The sequence below is a fragment of the Leptonychotes weddellii genome, chromosome 5 (genome assembly GCF_054177405.1).
Source record: "Leptonychotes weddellii isolate Sample4059 chromosome 5, ASM5417740v2, whole genome shotgun sequence".
Lineage (NCBI taxonomy): Eukaryota > Metazoa > Chordata > Mammalia > Carnivora > Phocidae > Leptonychotes > Leptonychotes weddellii.
Window position 1 is genome coordinate 63,998,425 of NC_138373.1, and position 20,151 is coordinate 64,018,575.

Genomic DNA, 20,151 nt, shown 5'->3' on the forward strand with positions numbered 1-20,151 from the left:
TTTTAAGATTCGTATGTGTAAAATGAAAGTCATTTTTGATAAACTGCTATATTTAAGATTAAGATATAAAATATATAAATGATCACTAAGGCAAGATGAATTAATTTATATGTGAAAATGTACGGTGTTAAGTACACAGATGAATTTTGAGCCCTATATAACTGAACACTTGGATTTACTAGGAAAAAAATAGAAGGACAAACTCCCTCTACTGGTAATTAGAGAAAATCCAAATGGAGAAGACAATATTCTTGGAATCATAATTCTACAGTCAGAAAAGAACTCACTTCCTGTTTGCAAATGAAGAACCTGAAACCTGATGAAGGTTATACATTAATAAAAGTTGAAGGGGTTAAAAAACTGTTAATGGAAAATGATTAACTCAAGAGGAGAGAGAACAGCAACATAAAATTAGAAAGAAACGATTTCTGGCAGCCCCTATTCTCTGCCTTAATTGCAATTCAAGAACTCAGGTTCTTTTAAGAAGTAAGTTTTAGTACTGTTAAAGATGAGTACATCAAAATGCCTTACCTGGCTACCTCATCTCCTACCCCTAGCTTGCATCTATCCTTCTTGCAAAATCCATAATAACCTGCCCACCCAAATGAATGCTTTTCTTCATACAGTTTTTAAGATGGTTGTGCTATCATGCCTTTCTAAAGAAGACGCAAGAAGTCCTTAAGTTAGACTCCTAGAGTCTGAAAGTCTACCTTATGCTTGGTATCTTGAAATCTACCTGGTTGTTTATACTCTGCTATTATCACTACTACTATAACTATTACTTCTTCTATATTAGCTACCATTTATTGAGTACTTACTATACACCAGGCTAAGTGCTTTACATTATTTCATTTTATCTTCATATCAACACTCTGAGTAGTCCTATCATCAGAAATATCAGAAAGTTATTTGCCCAAAGTCACAGAGCATAGTAAATGGCAGAACAGACATATGAAACCAGAAATTATGATTCCAGAGCCTACACTGTGTTATTTTCTTTATAATCCTTATTTTGAAAGAAACAAAAAACACACTTACTTTAAAAAATGACTCAAATTACCCATTGCAAACATCTGTAGGGAACAGTGTAATGAAATACCATTTTCAACCTCAAGTTACTGCCCAAATGCAATAATGAAGATTTCTCTAGAAAAAAATGCTACCCAAACTTCCATCCAGTCAAGAAATAAGAAACCTCTTTTGGTGAGTTAGGAAATCAAAAAGGGTCAGTTTCAAGAGAAATGAAAACATGTCCACTCAAAAACTTGTACATGTCATGTACAAGTTTTTGTTACTGAAAAGGTGGAAACAACCCAAATGTCCATCAACTGATGAATGGACAAAGAAAATGTGGTACATCAATACAATGGAATATTATTTGGCAATAAAAAGGAATTAACTATTGATACATGCTACAACATGGGATGAACCCTGACATGCTAAGTGAATGAAGTTAGTCACAAATGGTAAGACTCTGAGATGTCCAGAATAGGCAAATCTATACAGAAAGAAAGTAGATTGCCTAGGGCTGGGAGGAGTGGGGAAGGGAGTTGGGGGAAAATGGGGAATGACTATTAATGGGTAGGGGGTTTTGAAGGGACAATTCTGGGGCAATAAGAATGTTCTGAAATTGTGTGGTGGTTGCACAACTGTGAATATACTAAAAATCACTGAAACTGTATACTTTAAATGAATGAATTATATAGTGCTATGGTTTGAACATTTGTGTCCCTCCCAAATTCATATACTAAATCCTAAGGCCCAGTATGATAGTATTAGGAGGTGAGGCCTTTGGGAGGTGCTCAAATCATGAGGGTGGAGCCCATCATGAATGGGATTAGTGCTTACTATAAAAGAGATCCCATAGCCCGTTCTACCATGTGAGGACACAAGAAGTCTGTGACCCTGAGAGGGCCCTCACGTGACCACGCTGGCACCCTGATCTCAGGTGTCCAGCCTCCAAAACTGTGAGCAATACACTTCTGTTGTTTATAAGCTACCCACAGTCTGTGGTATTTTGTTATAGGAACCTGAACAGGCTAGGACATATGGTATATTAATTATATCCCAATAAAGCTGTAAAGATACAGTCTCTTTAAAAGCTTTTTGGTAAGCATTGTAAGGTTTATATTCAGTCACACTTTAAAGCATTTTTTCCAGATTATTTCACATTCCATATACACTTACCTAAATTACAGCCCAGAAATAAAAATAACTATTATAGGGGATAAATGTGGAGGCACAAAACTGGCTCCAAATTCAAATGAAAAGTTAGAAAATGACTATTTTAAGTACTGGGTTCTAAACTTTCTTCTAATACCAAAATTTCTGTAATTTAAAACTGCTTAAGAGCAGATAACTGATTTAATAAAAATAAGAGACACACTTTGACAAAGAACTGTATGACACACCCTTAGCATTTTAGTTTTAATATTAGGAACTACAATAACTTAACATTCTTCCTACAGGCAGACAAACTATCATTTGTGCATATACTTTTATATCATATAAGGCCTTAAGACTTTGGAAAAATATTTAAAGTAACATAACATGAAGACAATTATTAAAGTTTCTTTGGTCTTCTAACATATTTCCTGCAAACTTACCATCTGTACACTTTTTTCCAATTCCTGGGGAATTGCAAATGTAGATGAAGGAGCCTGAGTAAGAGGCCATGCACCAGCCTAGAAGGAAAAAAGTTAAACAGATAAATATCTAACTTAAAAATAAAAATTTATAAAATGATTTAAGCGACTAAAGCACCTTTTTGTTTTACCTTCCTCAAAATGTTGATAAAACCCATCAACATTTCTATCATGACACATTTCATTCCAATTCAATATAACATGTAACTTTAGAAGCTACCAACCACTGACTGAAAGAAATGTAATCAGGCATCCATACATTAATCCTTTGCATCAGAATATTTGAAATGGTTAATAAATGCCCACAATGGAACACATACTCATACCTGTAGAACATATATTTGAAAACTAATTCCCAAATCTATTACTGTGTCTTGATTTTTGATAAAATTGTTAAATTTATTGTTGAGATCGGCACTGACACTCATATCTGTATACATCCGATGTAGCTTGCTGGTAAACTCATAACCACAGGCTTGCTGTAAAAGAAAAAGTTTTTGAAAATATAAGATTTAAAAAGAAAAATAAAAAACCATATTGATTATTAAGAATGTATTTCTACTGATAGGTCTATGGTCAAAGGTCCTGCTTATGTATTTACTCCAATGGCCTATATTATTCATAATCCAAAGCAGCTATTCAAAGCAAAACCTTTCAAAGATTTTTTCCTTTTCAATGCAGAATAAATGAAAATACAGATTTATGAAACAATAAATTTCCTTTTAAAATAAAAACTTTTCTATAAATCCATGTATCTTATTTCAACACTACAAAATGCTCCATTACTATATATACCTTATAAAGTTTACATATAGGATTAAATATACACGAAAGATGACTATGTATATTTGAGTCAGTGGTCAAGTTTAAAAAGGAGGGTACTTAGGCATATTTTTAATACCATCTACTGAATAATGAAGAAATCCACTTCCTTGAAATTATTCAAAACTCTGTCATCACCAGTTCAGAACATTTGGATCTCTAATCCTGGGATATAAAATGCTTTGTGTTTACATTATTTTTAAAAATCAAAAGATAACTATTGACTGGTATATTTAAAAAGGACCACATAGTATATTCAATGTCTACTATGTAGGAATTATCAACTACTAAGTAACTCATGATAAATATGAATCAGCTACTATTTATCTCATCAGTATGTACGCTAAAATGATATAAAAATGACCTGAAATTCAACTGCACTCCAAAACTTGTACTTAAAGGAATACTTTAGCTGTATTCATTCATTAAGTAATACAAGTCTTTTGTAAAGTTAACACTGTTTATATCTTGTGGATGATTCTAAATCAATATAGAGAGATTTTGTCTTTTCAATACCGTATTTGCATATCCCACCACATGAATATACATTCTATATTTTTTAACCAGTCTCCTATCGATGAAATATTTTGGTACTACATATAATGCTCCAATGAATATCTTTATGTGCTCATGGAATAATTTCTAGGACATTATCAGATCAAAGGCTTAAATTACCTTTAATTTATTGATCATGGCTTCTTCAGAATCCATAGACATAGATAATCCATGAATTAAACGTTTTGCCAGCATTCTTGCGTAGAACTGTATTAAAAAAATTTTTTAAAGATTACTTTCTTTCTGATGATTTGAAGTTCAAAACCAAATCAAAGCTGACTAAAACACAAATAAAACTTCTCTAATAACAACTTACCTTTTGAAAAACATCCTTATCATCGATATACTTGAAAACGGTAATGAAGCTCGTGAGTTTGTCCTCTACTTCATTCTCGGTCATCCCCTTCGCTGACTTCTTTAATAAGTTGTCACAGTACTTAGCAAGCTCAAGTAGAAATTGACAGTAAATCTTAGATAGGGCCCTTCTGTACATATCATGCCTCAAAGGAGGCAAAGTGGCAACAATACAAAATAAGATCAATGGGTAAGGTCTTTGCCATCCTAAAGCTTATGTTTTAAAAATTATGAATATGCCCCAAAGAACTTAAAATATATTCTATAAGGTTAAAAAAAAAACTAGAAATAAGTAAAAAAAATCTAATCAACATGTAGAGCCCAATAAAGCATTGATATAAGTAATAAAAGTTTCAAAAGAATATCTAGATGAGTTTTGAGAGGCTCTGGTATTTTTTACATTAAACGAGTACTTTTTAAAAATCTTACAACAACCTTGGTAAGCAAATTTCCTGTAAAGGCTATCAAAAATTTACCATACAATTTCCTTTAGATTTCAGATAAAATAAAATCCCTATGAGAAGTAATGCAAATTATTCCAAAGCACACATACTTTAAACGCCAAACGTTGTGAAATGGAGTATTTTCCCTGTCAGTTATTCCTTTAAAAAAAGGCTTTAATACATGGCCAATTGCATTCCTTAAATAAATGCCAAATTATAAACAATGTACATAATAATTTTTATTTTTAATAATTTAATTTCATCTATTTTTCTGAAAGATACTATAAAACCAAATTAATTTGACGCTCTCCTCAGTTTTCTTTTTCTAATACTGATTTTCCGTAAGATTACTTTTAAGCAACCATCAAAACTTACCAGTTCAGGTGCTTTGCAAACAGACTTGGGTTCTCTGTAATTTACAACTGATGTAAGGGCCTAAATAAGAAAACAGACCAGTAATTAGCCCCCAGTAATGGGGTAAAAGTGCAGCTGGTTCAATATTGTATGCTATAATCCGTACATCCAAAAATTATTGCCTCACACAAAACACGGCATTCTGATGGTAGTGTGTTCCTGTTTTCATATTTAACACAGGGTAAATTTCTAACTGTAACCCTCATGATAATTATATAAAAAATTATACATACTCTTCCTACTGAAAGATATTCTCTATAATTCATTACTGGTTTTTGAACACAGATAAAATAAGACTACATTTTTTAAAAATCTTATAATAACCATGTAAACAAATTTCCTTTAAAGGATACCAAAATCCCAAAGTTTGTAAAACATACTTATTTTTATTTCAAATATTATTCAATATAGTACCTTAGTATCATATTTAAAGGAAAAATCAGCACTAAAGGATACTAAAATTACACTTTTAATTTAAAAAATTGCATTTTTTTAGAAGATACTAATTTATTAGCAATTGCCCCCTATATAGCATACTCATGGGAAATTCAATTCCCATATAATTCAAGCATTCAATTTAACCACTCAGTTATTAATCTAAAAGTTATATTTCTATTTTGACTTTGTCTAGATTAGAAATCACATACACAATCAATTAGGAGCCCTAATTCTGAAACTGCCTAAAGAATGGTGATTAAATAAAGAAAATTATATATATACTTTAAAAAGTTACCTTATCCAATGCACTCATAAAGTGCTGATCACCATTTAAAACAGTGTTGATAAGTTGAACAAATTTACCATGTACTTCCAAAACTGACTCCACAAATAGTGTTGGCATCTAAAAATGTGAAATACAAAGTACAAAATCACATTTTAAGAAGTTCAAGGATAAAATGAGGCTTACTAAAAAATTGTTTAATTACATGTAAAGTTTTCCCTAAGCCAATTAATATTACACACACACACACACAAAAACCCTCAAAAATGTTTTTAGCTAAGATGGCCTTAAAAATCTAGAACTTTAATACTGAAATTAGCTTGTCATTCAACACCAGAGAAATGCAGTACTGGAGTTCTTCTGCCAGAAGAACCCACTAAAAACACTCCTCTCTGTGTTGGAATACCGTATCTTCAGGGTAACAAGATACAGCCTCTGAACTACCAGGCCTATCACTTTCATAGAGGATTATATAAACAAAAACTGCCTTCAAAGCTACTGAAGGCTGAGAGAGAAAGAAGAGTTAAAAAGCCAGAGTCTGTGAAAATAGAGATCCCCTGAATTAAGCAGTACAATTCCCCCACATCTGAGAGGGAAGAAGTATCTAGCAGTGCAAAAGTGAGTTTTTGAACTTAATGGAGGGAACTACGTCAGCTAAAATTATTTGGGTCTACTACAGATGTATTCTCTTACACTTCCACCCCCGTCCTTGACACGGCACCCTATGCCTCTTTGCCCAATATCATTCAACACCCTGAACCTAAAAGACTAATAATATAAACTAATGGTTTTACTTAATGCATTACTGTCGCAGAACATAAAATCATTGAAGTGATCAGCATTTAACAAATGCTCCCGAATGATGATGTCCATATAAAAATTATTGCAAATGAAGAGCCAAAGCTCTACTTCAGGAAGAGAAGTAACATTTCATGTCATGTCTATCTTATTAGTTAAGCCATCACTAAGTAATAACAAAGAAGTTCATCCAACAAGATTTGATGATAGTAACACACTTTGAGAGGAAAGACACCTTGCTGTAAATAGTCATTTGACTGGCAGGGAACTCTTCAGAAAGATAAGTATTAGAGACATGAGGTTCACTGCTGGATATTTTGGGTAGCAAGCATTTATTTAGGGAAGACTGTCTTAATTTAAATTTGTTTCCTGGGCTACCAAAATCAGAGCATATATAAAGAAAGCAAATTGTCACTTGCCTATATTACCACTGATTAATACCATTATCACTACAACTATTAATGCCAATTACATAGAAACACAATCATTTAGAAACAGCAAACATATTTTTCTGTGAGCAGTTAATTAACAACTGCTAAATGAACACATCAATATGACTATGAAGAAGCCTATTTCATTCAATGATTTTCTAATAATACGATAATTCCAGAATGAGGCCAACAAACTATAGGTTTAAAACATTTTAATAAAGATATTTCATTTGTTATCATGGTAGGACTTTTCTGTCACTGTTTAAAACAGTAAAGTCATAAGAAAAACTCCATGATAATCTGATTAAGAGAAAAATATCCAGTTCCTTATATAACTCACATTTTCCTGAGTAAGATTACTGGTTGCTCTAAGGCCCTCATCATGGATATGATTTTGCAGCTCCTGAATCATATGAGGTAAACCAGTGGACACAGCACGAAGTAAGACATACATATTTGCCATGTCTGAAGAGAAAAAAAAATTTGATTATTAAATTCCCAAAGAGTTCAAAAAATATTTTAATGTATTTGGTAATGCATGGTTCAAAATGCAGAATTACAAGAGAATGCAAAGAAAGTCCCCTACACCCATCTCCCAACCATCCACAGGAAAGCAATATTGTAGTTAGTAACAGTTCAAAGATGTTTCATGCACATTCAAACAAATACATATAGTCTTCCCTCTGCCTCTTTTTACACAAATAGTGTAGCATATTTTATGTATTATTTGCAACTGCAGAACACAACATTTTAACTTAGAGATCTTTTTATATCATTACATAAAGGTTATTTTACAACTGCATAGCACCCCCATTATATAGCTATATTATAAATTTCTTAAAAATTGATGAAAACTTGGTTGTTTCTAATCTCTTGATATTACAATATTACAATTAATAATCCTGTATATAGGGGCGCCTGGGTGGCTCAGTTGGTTAAGCGACTGCTTCGGCTCAGGTCATGATCCTGGAGTCCCTGGATCGAGTCCCGCATCGGGCTCCTTGCTCAGCAGGGAGTCTGCTTCTCCCTCTGACCCTCCCCCTTCTCATGCTCTCTCTCTCTATCTCATTCTCTCTCAAATAAATAAATAAAATCTTTAAAAAAAAAAAAATCCTGTATATGGGCAAGAATATCTGTAGTATAAATCCCTGGAAGCAGGACTACTGTGTCAGAGCTTCGTCTTATAGACAGATCCTTATAACACAGCTCCCAATAGCAGGAAGTTCCCTCGCCAACAACGTGTTATCAACGTTTTGATCTTTCCCATTGAAAATGATGTCTCAGTGCAGTGCTTTTTTTTTTTTTTTAAAGATTTTATTTATTTATTTGAGAGAGAGAGAATGAGAGAGAGCACATGAGAGGGGGGAGGGTAGGAGGGAGAAGCAGACTCCCTGCCGAGCAGGGAGCCCGATGCGGGACTGGATCCAGGGACTCCAGGATCATGACCTGAGCCGAAGGCAGTCGCTTAACCAACTGAGCCACCCAGGCGCCCCTCAGTGCAGTGCTTTTTATTTTAAACTTTTTATTGAAATATAACACATATACAAAAAGTGTACAAACCGTAAGTATATATCTCAATGAATTATCACAAGTGAACACATACACACCCATGACATCACCCCCCAGGGTAAGAAACAGACATTCCCTACACCTAGAAGTTCCCTTCATACCTCCTCCCAATCACTATTCCTCTTGCTTTTCTGCAAAGGTAACCACTATCATGACTACCAACCCACAGATTAGTTTTGCCTGTTTTGAACTATTTATAAAAATGGAATCATACAATTCCTTCATGTTTGGTTTCTTTCGTTCAACATGTTTATAAGGCTCATCTACATTTTGTATGTAGCTGTAATTGTTCATTTTCACTTCTCTAATAATATTCCATTATAGGAGTATACTGCACTTTATTCTACTGTTATTGGACATTTGAGTTATTTCTGGTTTGGAGCTAATACAAGTAATGCTGCTATGAACATTCTTTTACCTTTTTGTATATATTTGCATGTAGTTTGGGCAGGGGATTATATATCTGGGATTGGAAGGGCTGGATCAGAAGATATGCATACATTCAGCCTTAAGAGTCAATGTCAGTTTTTCAAAGTAGTTGCATCAATTTATACTCCAAGCCCAGAGTATATAACAAATTCTCGCTCCTCTACACACTTCCCAACACTTACTATATTTGGTCTTTTAATTTTTTTTTTCCCCCAGAATCTCTTGCTTTATTCAACACTATCTAAATTTCAACAATCTCTCCAGTTTTACCCTAGTATTTTTTAAAATTTTATTATGTTATGTTAATCACCATACAATACATCATTAGTTTTTGATGTGGTGATCCATGATTCATTGTTTTCGTATAACACCCAGTGCTCCATGCAGTATGTGCCCTCAATACCCATCACAGGGCTAACCCATCCCCCACCCCCCTCCCCTGTAATGGTCTTTTAAATTTTGTATCAAAATGTGAGTACTGGTATCTTAGTGTGGATTTTAATTTGCATTCCTCTATTTTAATAAGATTGATGGCCTCTGTATATGTTTACTGGCCACTTGCATATCCTCTACTCTGCAGTACCTGTTCAAATTTCTTGACCGTTTTATATTTTGGACATAAACCTTTTTCAGTGATTGCAAATATATTACCCGATGATTGTCTTTTGATGCTCTTAATGGTCTTTTAATGATCCAAAGGTTTTTTTTAAATGCAGTCCACTTGATCAATCTTTCCTCTGTGGTTAGTGTTTTTTGTGTCTCATTTAAAAATATCTTTCCTTATTTCAAGGTCATGAAGTTATTCTCCTATATTATCTTCTTGAAGTGCTACTGTTTTACATGTAGGTCAAAAGCCTACAATGTATTGATTGATTCTGTATACGGTATCTGAGGTAGAGATCAAACTTTACTTTTTCCCAAGTGAATATCCAATGGACTCAGCACTGTGTGTTAAAAAGACTATCTTTCACCTACTGCTCTACTGTGTCACCTTGGTCTTAAATCAAGTATCTATGTATGCATGGGTTATTTCTAGGCTATTTTATTCCATTGGTCTATTTGTTTACCCTCGCACCAATGTCTCATTGTCCTAATTACTGTGGTTTTATCACAAGTCATGCTATCCTGCAAAGTCTTCCCATGACGGTCTTCAAGACTGTCTTGACTTTTCTTAGTCTAAGAGTTTAACTTTCACAATTAAAACAAACAACAAACCAAAAAAACCACTGCAGTTTTGAGTAGATTCTCCTGGATCTATAAATCAATGTTGCTTTCAACAATGTTTCATTTCCTGTGTGGGTCTGGCACATATCTTGTTATGTTTATTCCCTGTTATTTGAAAATTTTTAGTGCTATTTTCTCCTTTAAAAAAAATTCCATTTTGGGACGCCTGGGTGGCTCAGTCGGTTAAGCGCCTGCCTTCGGCTCAGGTCATGATCCCAGGGTCTTGGGGTAGAGCCCCACATCAGGCTCCTTGCTCAGTGGGGAGTCTGCTTCTCCCTCTGCCTGCCACTCCCCCTGCTTGTGCTCTCTCTCTCTAATAAATAAATAAAATCTTAAAAAAAATTCCATTTTTATTGCTTATTATTAGTATCTCATTATATCTTTATTTTGTATTTTCTTCTATTTTGAATGAGACTGAGCATCTGCATATATTTAAAATCTATTTATATTTCCTTTTCATCTTTGCTTTTTTTCCTGCTGTTTATTAGAAACTCTTAATGTATTAAGGAAATTAGCCCTTGTGATATGTAAAAATGTGCAAACACCTTTTCCTAGTTTTTCTTTTGACTTTGAAAACATACCTTTCCAAAATAGTCTTTTTATTAAGAATTGGTAAAAAGGCATATCAAATATTTTAGATTATTACTAAAAATGTCTGAAATCTAAGGAGGCTTGGAGATGATGTAGAAAGTGCGTTTATAATTTAATTTCTATTCACTGTTTCATATCACTTACCATTTTTTTTCTCTTGTCGGATGATATTATGACATTCTGCATGTAAGAACTGTAAGTGGTCTGCTACCATTCGTTGCTGACATTCATGAATCACTTTAGTATATGAACTTGGATGCAAGTATTTTCGACATCGAATTTCTTCATCTTTTAATCTACCTAGAACCTTTAGAAATATATTCTTACAGTCATGACCTACTATGAGGAAAAACCTGTAATATCAGTAAGTAACTTAGGTAGCCTAATTTTAATGGCTCAATTAAAGATGGCCAGGTAACAAATAAGGATTACATAACCAATTTAAACCCACATTCCATAAATCATTTCAAATTTTTATTTAGGCTATTAGCTATCACCTACATTTTACCAAAATCTTATGAACACGAACTAAAGTTAAGTGGTCTGCATTCTGTCTTCATTTACTGACCCTGATCATCCTATTATATAGGAAATCTAACATGCAACAGGAAAAGTGAGTAAAAATTATTAAAAACCAGAACAGGTGGTCACTTTATGAATATTTAACTATCAAACTAAAAAATAGTTTACATCAATTGGATCAAGTAGATTAACCTAATTATTTTATGTTGGTCCCTCTTCTTATAAAAAGTAAATGTTATCAGTAATATACATGATAATTACCAAATTAAAGATTTCATTAAATTTTTTCAAAGTCAATTATGCTTAGTCATACTTAAATATGTCAATCAAGAGCTTTAGTAAAGCTTGTTCTATATAAGAAACACTGGGCTACCAACAATACACTGATTAATATTAACAAGAACCAGCTAATAAAGATAAAAGCTAGAGAATCTGGTTATTTTCTACCTCAAAACAAAACTATATTCGCAATTAAAATCACGCTAGCATAGTACATACACACACAAATGTTTAGACTTCGAAAACATTCTACTATATGAAGCTATGTAACTAGAGTTTCTGAACTTAACTGGTCCCAGAGAACTATATACAGTTAAGCCTTTGGAGAGTACTGCTGACTTTGCCTGGACATAAGAAGGTAATACTGGGAAGGAAGGTGATGTTGAGAGGGGAAATAACACATCATTCCTGGATACCTCTCAGATACCTTTTGATGAAAATGAGGAACCTACTATGCTCCCTGGTGGAGCCAGAAGTCTAGGGCAAAGTCACAGAAACCAAAAGTAGGCAAAAAATGTCAAACTTTTTGACAAAAAATGTGAATATTAATTTTAAAGACAAGCAAATCAAGCAATCAAGATTTATCAAGAAGCATCAACCATGATGAAAACTGGATAGAATTTTTCCTCATGGAGAATGCCACAGCAAGAACAATGATTTATCAATAGGTACTGTATATTAACTATAACTGAGAGTAACGATCAAATAAAAAAAACCCTTTTCCACCAAAAAAGTGTATTAACTAAGAAAACAAATGTTAAATAAAACCATGCCTGATATATAACAGATGATGCATTTAACATAATATGTTCTTTCTTACCTTTTCCATATACTGTGAGCAGTTTGATTCTTGTAATAAATTTGAAGCTTCTTGTTTGTAATACTCTCCTGTTTCAGTCAGAAAGGGAGACTCAAAGATTTCCTGATAAAACTAAATAAACCAATTAAAATCATATTTAATAAAAAATAAATTAAAAATTAAAAATAAATAAAATAAAATCATATTTAAAAAATTAGAACAAGTAGTTTAAGAAATTAAAGGTCTGATTATGTTTTTAAAGGAGGCTTTTTACCTTTAAGGGGAATTTTTTCTTATACTGTTCAACATGAACAAAGGAGTTAATAACCCCATGGATTACTTTCTGGTTTGGGTCTTCTCCACCACGATCACTAAAACAAGATATAACAAAAAAATATTGAGAATACAAATTATCTGTGGAAAAATACCACACAGTATGCCAAAATATGGCTGCTTATTCTAATCAAATTATAGAGCATTTTAAAGGTCAATGCATGCTTGATGCTTAAAAATAAATTTTTTCATATCACAGCTGAATTAACATTTGTTATGATAGTTAATGTACTCATCAGATGTCATTTCAATAAAAGCTTTGATTGTTACATTGATACATTTGATTACATTGACACTAAAATGATACTTCTTTAATTTTAGAGTCGACATGAGCCCATTAAGACTTTAATTATGCTGGTTAAGAATATTTGAATTTCACTTACCACAAACTCTATTATTAGACGATTTGTTCTGAGAATTCAGTCTGAACCATTACAAGTATGCCAATAGTGATCTGAGAGTACACATTCCTCAAAGGTACACTTTATATATTACCACTCACTGAAGGGACTAATAGCTGTTGTTCTTTAAGAGATCTGCTAGAGCCACTGAGATGCTTTCCATTCAAACACAAAGGTATTTTTCTTTTTAGAAATTTAGTGAGATATGTTTTTGTAAGGAATCTAAAATCATCTCAATTATTCATGTGACATTTGGTAAGTTCCTACTTAGCCAAGGCACTATGTGTAATGCAAGTTTTAATCACTATAAGAAATGTACCTGAGTATCAGGCTTTCTAATTACAGAAAGAGGAAAATGAAATCGAAAAAAATAGTTTGCCTAAAGCCAGTCTGGCCCCAAGTTGGGAATTTCTGACTCCAGTACTAATGCTCTAATCAAACCATTATGCAGTCATTTACCTTCCTATTGGCAATCTTTCACCTCACTTTAAAATGTTTTTTCTCTGAATTAATGATTATTTTACAAAGAGAGCAACAGGAAGTATATTATCATCATTCCATTGTAAAAGCTTCTTGTTCTTTATAGTAGGATATAGACTTCCTAGCACTGTCCCTCCCTGCCTCCGTATCATCCTGCTAATCCTTTTTCATGTTTCAGTTATCTGTTTCAATAAAAGTTTTTTGTACATGAATTAATATGGGTACAGTAATTCTGTCAGTCATAGAATCTCAGATACAAAGTCTACATTTTGATATTACTAATAAAAACAATGAGTTTCTCTAAGGTCACATAGAGTCAGCACATTTCCTCTACTCACCTCCCATTAGTTCCTTCCTAAACACAAATTAAATCTGGTAAAATAATGATCTAACCGATCTTATCTATTTGAAACACACTGGTTTGTTTTTGTTTTTTTCCTTTTAACTTTGCCTAGGATCAAATAAAAATCAGTCAAGAATGAGAAACATCTGAATATTTGGAAAATCAGGTTAGCCAGAATTCTTTTCATGACCAAATCCTATTCTCCTTGCTCAGCACCAGGAAAACTTCCACTACTGATACTCTCAACACTCCTGCCATTTGTTTCTGATCCCAAAAGGCCCAGATAAACTGGAATCAGGCAACATACCATCTAGAAGAAACACTGACAGTCCCAGTGTTTAGTAACTAAGTTGTCCTCCCTAAAAAGGTAACAACTGAACACAGAAATTCTGAGGCATAATTATTCAATCTTTAAGATCACCACAAATTTTTATAACTGCACAAAAACATTATAAATATACAGCATTTGTATTAGGCTGACAGATAATGAAAATAAGCTGTGGAATGATGCTGTTAGTAATATACAAAAGCACTGACTAAACTGGTCATCTGAATAAACTCAGTTCATCTAAGAACAGTGGTCCCAAGAGATAAACCTTGAGAAAAGAATATGAAGAATTTTAGAAATATGGCTTATTATTTGATCCTAACAGGGCTGTGTGGAAAATGCCTAGAGCAATCATAATGAAATTGCCAATATAATGAAACCACTCAGCTGGGATGATGGGGACTAATAGGAATATTTAGCATAGACCTTAAGGCCAGGATTTTGGAGTCAGACTGCCTGGGTGAGTTCTGGCTGCATTAATTGTCACCTTGGACAAGCATTTCTTAACCTCTTAGTACTCAGATTTCCTCGTCTGTAAAGTGGGGATAATAAAGGTACCTAAACCTCATGGATGCAAGGATGTGGTAAAGATTAAGCATAATCCAAGAAAGCCTGTAACACAGTCCCTGGTACCTGAGTAAACAATAAACACCTATTATTTTAAGTACTGATAGGAGCAAAATGGAACCATTTTTAATATATTATAGAGGAGAATAAAGCAAGAGACCAAAAGAGACCACAATCACTGACTGTGATTTTAAAATCAAGGCTTTTAAAGAAAACTAAATGAGCTTTTAATTCAAATAGCAGGCCAGATTTGTGATAGTCATCAAAAGTTAGGCTGGAACTCTGAAAAGCCCTGATACTGAAATATGACAAGGGACAACTTAATCTGTTAGTGAAACCTTCCTTTATCCTTACGTTTAAAATGAGACTAGGGTTCCAGCAAACTAAATGCAGCCTCCTGCTCCCACTCTAAATCTGAGAAATGACAGGAAGGATACTTTTCAACACCCCATTGTTGGAAATAGCCCTCAGACTTACAGAAATTGAAAAAAAGATGGAAAGAAGACTGAGTAATGTAGGAAAATAAAACTACACACCAAATCGCACAAGAGAATGCTACAAGGAGAGGGTGGGAAGAGAGTGGAGGAAGACAGGCCGAGAAGTGGCCGAGCCTGAAAGCTGGATGGCGCACAAAGGATGAGAAAAGCCGCGAGGTCACCAGGAACACAAGCCAGGCTGTGCAGCGAGGCCACGAGCAGCAGCCAGCAGCCGTGTCCGCGTCCCTGCTGGAACCGTAGGCGGTGCGTTGAGGCAGCAGAGCCCGACTGAAGGGAAACCTCTGCAACCAGACCACTTGCTGCAGCCCTCACCGGAGAACACCTCCTACTCTCCCGTTTCCACGCCAGAAGGCACTGGGAAATCAAGGGAATGTTTTCCCTTCAGAGTGGCAAGACTTCATAAGAGCAAGATTGCTGAGTGGTAGAGAAACAGGCATTCTCAGACTCTGCTTGTGGAAGAACAAGCACTTCAGAGGGCAAACTGGCAAAATTCTAAACGCACATACTCCGTGACTCCAAACAAACACCTGCATTTTGTGCACAGAAAAAGCAAGAGTTGTATTAGTGGAAAAACTGGAAACAACCTAATACACTCATGAGAAGAATTTAATAAAATGAGGTGGAACCATATCAAATTTTTTTTTTAAAGATTTTTATTTATTTATTTGACAGAGAGAGACACAGCGAGAGAGGGAACACAAGCAGGGGGAGTGGGAGAGGGAGAAGCAGGCTTCCCGCAGAGCAGGGAGCCCCGATGTGGGGCTTGATCCCAGGACCCTGGGATCAAGACCCGAGCCGAAGGCAGACGCTCAATGACTGAGCCACCCAGGCACCACCATATCAAATATTAAGTAGCAGTTTAAAAAGAATGCACTATGTACTAACAAAAAAGTTATCAAGATATATAATTGAATAAGAAAAGTATAAGTATCATTTATGACTGTCAAAAGCTAGAAAAAATCACATGAAAAAGAAAACGATCTCTATATTGTACTTATTTCTGTATGTAAATATAAAAATTCATAGGAAACAGTTTGTAAAGACAGTTAACCAAATAGTAACAGGGATTACCTCTGGGTAGAGGAAGACTGAGGGAAGAATCTAGTTCATTCAAAGTTTTTCAAGAATGCATCTATGTGTCACTTGTGTATTTAAAACTAAGTTTTAAAAAAAAAGGGGGGGGCACCTGGGTGGCTCAGTCGTTAAGTGTCTGCCTTCGGCTCAGGTCATGATCTCAGGGTCCTGGGACTGAGTCCCACATCGGGCTCCCTGCTCAGTGGGGAGCCTGCTTCTCCCTCTGCCTGCTGCCCCTGCTTGTGCTCTCTCTCACATGTTCTCTCTCTCAAATAAATAAATAAATAAAATCTTAAAAAAAAATTAAAAAATAAAACTAAGTTTTTCATTGAGTAGCTAATTACAAGGTCCAGGGAAGAAAATGGACAAGATAAGTCTGGAACATCCTGGCACACTAGATAGCAAGGAAGATAGCAAGGATGACTAGGGTCATATCAAAAAGACCAACTAACCAAAGAGAAGCAATTTAAACTTTAATAAAACAATGAAGAGAAATGAATCAAATGTATTTAGGTCTATAAGTTCATCACAATATAATGAAAAAAAAAGCTAATTGGTCACTTTCTGAGGATCACAGCAAACCAACTAATTACCTTGACAAGTGAGTAAAGGAAAGAAACAAGCAGTTATTTTATCCTCCCTACATGACCTTTTACCATTGGGTAACCAAATAGTAGAGGAGAGGCAAGCATGTCTTTATAAGATTATTCTAGGTAAAAATGAAAACAAAATGACAGAATTAAAGTGACAGTTTTACAAACTTCAATAAACAAAAAGATGTCGGTGTTCAATATCAGTGGCTGCTTACATCCAAAAAAGTGAAAAAACAGACACTATGGAAGAATATCTATAGTCTTGCCAGAGGGAACCAATGAGTCTGAGTAAGCCTCTGGTCTGCCAATTTGCAGGAAATACAGAGGACAAAGGAACATATTTAAATGTGCCTCATGCAATCAGCAAAATCCAGACAATGGGAAAGTCTAAAAGACCAAATGGCCAGGGTTCATCAACAAAGTACAAGGGGGAAGAAAAGAGTGCAAAAGCAACTTGCTGATTAAAAGACGTAAAAGACATGTAAAGTTCTTTTGGATGGACAAGACTAAACTCTTAGAGAGTCTCGGAATATACATGTGGGTGATAAAACCATAAGAAAAAGAAGAAAGGAATTACCTTGAGAGTCAGGATAGTGGTAAACTTTTGGAGAAAGGGAAGGGATGGGACACATTCAAAGGTTTCAGGGGTGGCTGGCATGGTTCTATTACTTGACTCGGATGGTAGTAACAAGAATATTCACCTTATAATAATTCATTAGGCTGTACAATGTGTTGTACAATTGTGTTGTACAGTTTTCTGTATCTTGTATTTTACACTAAAAAAGTTACACACACACACACCAAAGCCCCCAAAAGTACAAAGAAAACTGATATAACAATATTAATATGTGCCACAATAAAGAAAAAGTACAAGACAGACAAAAATACATTACAATAAAAATAACCATGAAGATGACAACCCAACAGAGGTATGAAACAAAAACGAACAATTGCAAGGAAAAAAGTTAATAAATCTAAAAATGAGCTGGGAAATTTTAAAACATATCTCTCAGGAATTGAGAGATACAAAAGAATAAAGACTACTAAGTTAGATTTTATCTTTATCTAAGACTGTATTTTTCCTCAATGAAATCTCCAACATCTACACAATTTAGAAGTAGAATAACAAACACACAGATATATCAGAGAAAACACAAATCAGCCATAGCAGCCTATGTTACAGTGTTCCAAATTCAAAGGGGAAGAATTTCATTTTAATTTTTACTTTTGTTCAAACAGTACTTAACATTAGAAAGTTAACTACAGAATTACTGGAGAAAAGAAACACAATTTTGAATCCTTTTAACATTAAAAACTCAGGGTTTTCTTTTTTTTTTTTTTAAAGATTTTATTTATTTATTTGACAGAGAGAGACACAGCGAGAGAGGGAACACAAGCAGGGGGAGTGGGAGAGGGAGAAGCAGGCTCCCCGCCGAGCAGAGAGCCCGATGTGGGGCTCGATCCCAGGACCCTGGGATCATGACCTGAGCCGAAGGCAGACGCTTAATGACTGAGCCACCCAGGCGCCCAAAAAACTCAGGGTTTTCAATAAGCAATTCCTTTTACCAGCATTTAAAAATATATCTATTCATCTGTTTTTATAATTTCATATATCCAGTTTTAATTTTAAAGATTTATTTATTATTTGAGAAAAGGAGGGGGAACATGTGCAGGGGAGGGCAGGGAAAGGGGGAGAGAGACTCTCAAGCAGACTTCACACTGAACATGGAGCCCCACATGAGGCTCGATCCCATGACCCTGAGATCATGACCTGAGCCAAAATCAAGAGTCAGAAGCTTAACGGATGGAGCCACCCAGGCACCCCTCCAATTTTAATTTTAAAGTAAAACTAAAATTCTTGCAGAAAATTTATACCACAATATTTATGTTTCCAATTATTTGGTTATGCTTGCCTTTTTATATATCACTGAAAATATTCAAATCTTACACTGTGACATTTAGATACATGAAGTTACAATTTTTATTTATTAAAATTATAAACAACTTTAGGTTGTTACTGCACTGAAAGTCCAGTTGGCAAGTCTACTATATTAATATAAAAGATAGATAAGTTAGCATATGAATAAAATTTATCCTTCCAAGTGAACTAAACACTGAATATACAATCTATGGTTACACCAGGTGTTTTCTTCCTTATATAAGAGGAACACCTTTACTTAAGGATTATCAATTACATTTTGTGTGTACAGATTTTGTGTTACCATGAAAAAATTTTTAACCATTGTTTCATTGAATCTCTTAACAAAAAAAAATTTACAACCTACATTCCACTTGTAAATCTAATATTTCTATAAAACACTTTTTTTCAAAACGCATGAAACTGGGATTATTCCTATAGTGTTTACATATCTCAAGAGAAGCCATCTTTTATAAGAACACGATTAAGCAAAAAGAGACCAGTCCTAGCTTATATCTTAAAAGCAGATGATGCATGATCTTTAAGCCATGAGCTCCTCCTTTTCTCCCTTTACATCATTTTAGATTGCTGTTTTCTGTCTGTGTTCTTTAGACCTTCTTCTTGTCCTTCCTGCAGAAATTCCACTGCATCCAATTACAACTTTTCTCCAAAAGTCATGAAATCCTAACTATAGTTTACTAAGTATTTCAGCATTCATGCTCCATAAGAATTTTCACTTAGTGGAAGATACTGATTTCACAAGGAAAAATCCTCCATTAGCCTGACAGATTACTTTACTCCTTTAAAGAAGTATATTTTTCAGGCGCCTGGGTGGCTCAGTTGGTTAAGCGACTGCCTTCGGCTCAGGTCATGATCCTGGAGTCCCGGGATCGAGTCCCGCATCGGGCTCCCTGCTCGGCAGGGAGCCTGCTTCTCCCTCTGACCCTCCCCCCTCTCATGTGCTCTCTCTCTCTCATTCTCTCTGTCTCAAATAAATAAATAAAATCTTTAAAAAAAAAAA

The 20,151-nt window shown here is 34.5% G+C and overlaps 1 protein-coding gene across 5 annotated transcripts in view; it reads right to left on the minus strand.

Moving 5' to 3' along the window:
- Positions 1-20,151, minus strand: part of CUL2 (cullin 2) — a 101,000-nt gene that overhangs the window by 13,822 nt on the left and 67,027 nt on the right. For all 5 annotated transcript variants that reach the window (XM_081820867.1, XM_081820866.1, XM_081820870.1 and 2 more), the window contains 10 exons: positions 12,871-12,967; positions 12,618-12,728; positions 11,141-11,303; positions 7,524-7,648; positions 5,967-6,074; positions 5,195-5,254; positions 4,339-4,467; positions 4,143-4,229; positions 2,972-3,124; positions 2,607-2,684 (listed from right to left, as the gene is read on the minus strand). In XM_081820867.1, the coding sequence (XP_081676993.1) occupies positions 2,607-2,684; positions 2,972-3,124; positions 4,143-4,229; positions 4,339-4,467; positions 5,195-5,254; positions 5,967-6,074; positions 7,524-7,648; positions 11,141-11,303; positions 12,618-12,728; positions 12,871-12,967 (1,111 nt within the window). The remainder of the gene's footprint in view (positions 1-2,606; positions 2,685-2,971; positions 3,125-4,142; positions 4,230-4,338; positions 4,468-5,194; positions 5,255-5,966; positions 6,075-7,523; positions 7,649-11,140; positions 11,304-12,617; positions 12,729-12,870; positions 12,968-20,151) is intronic.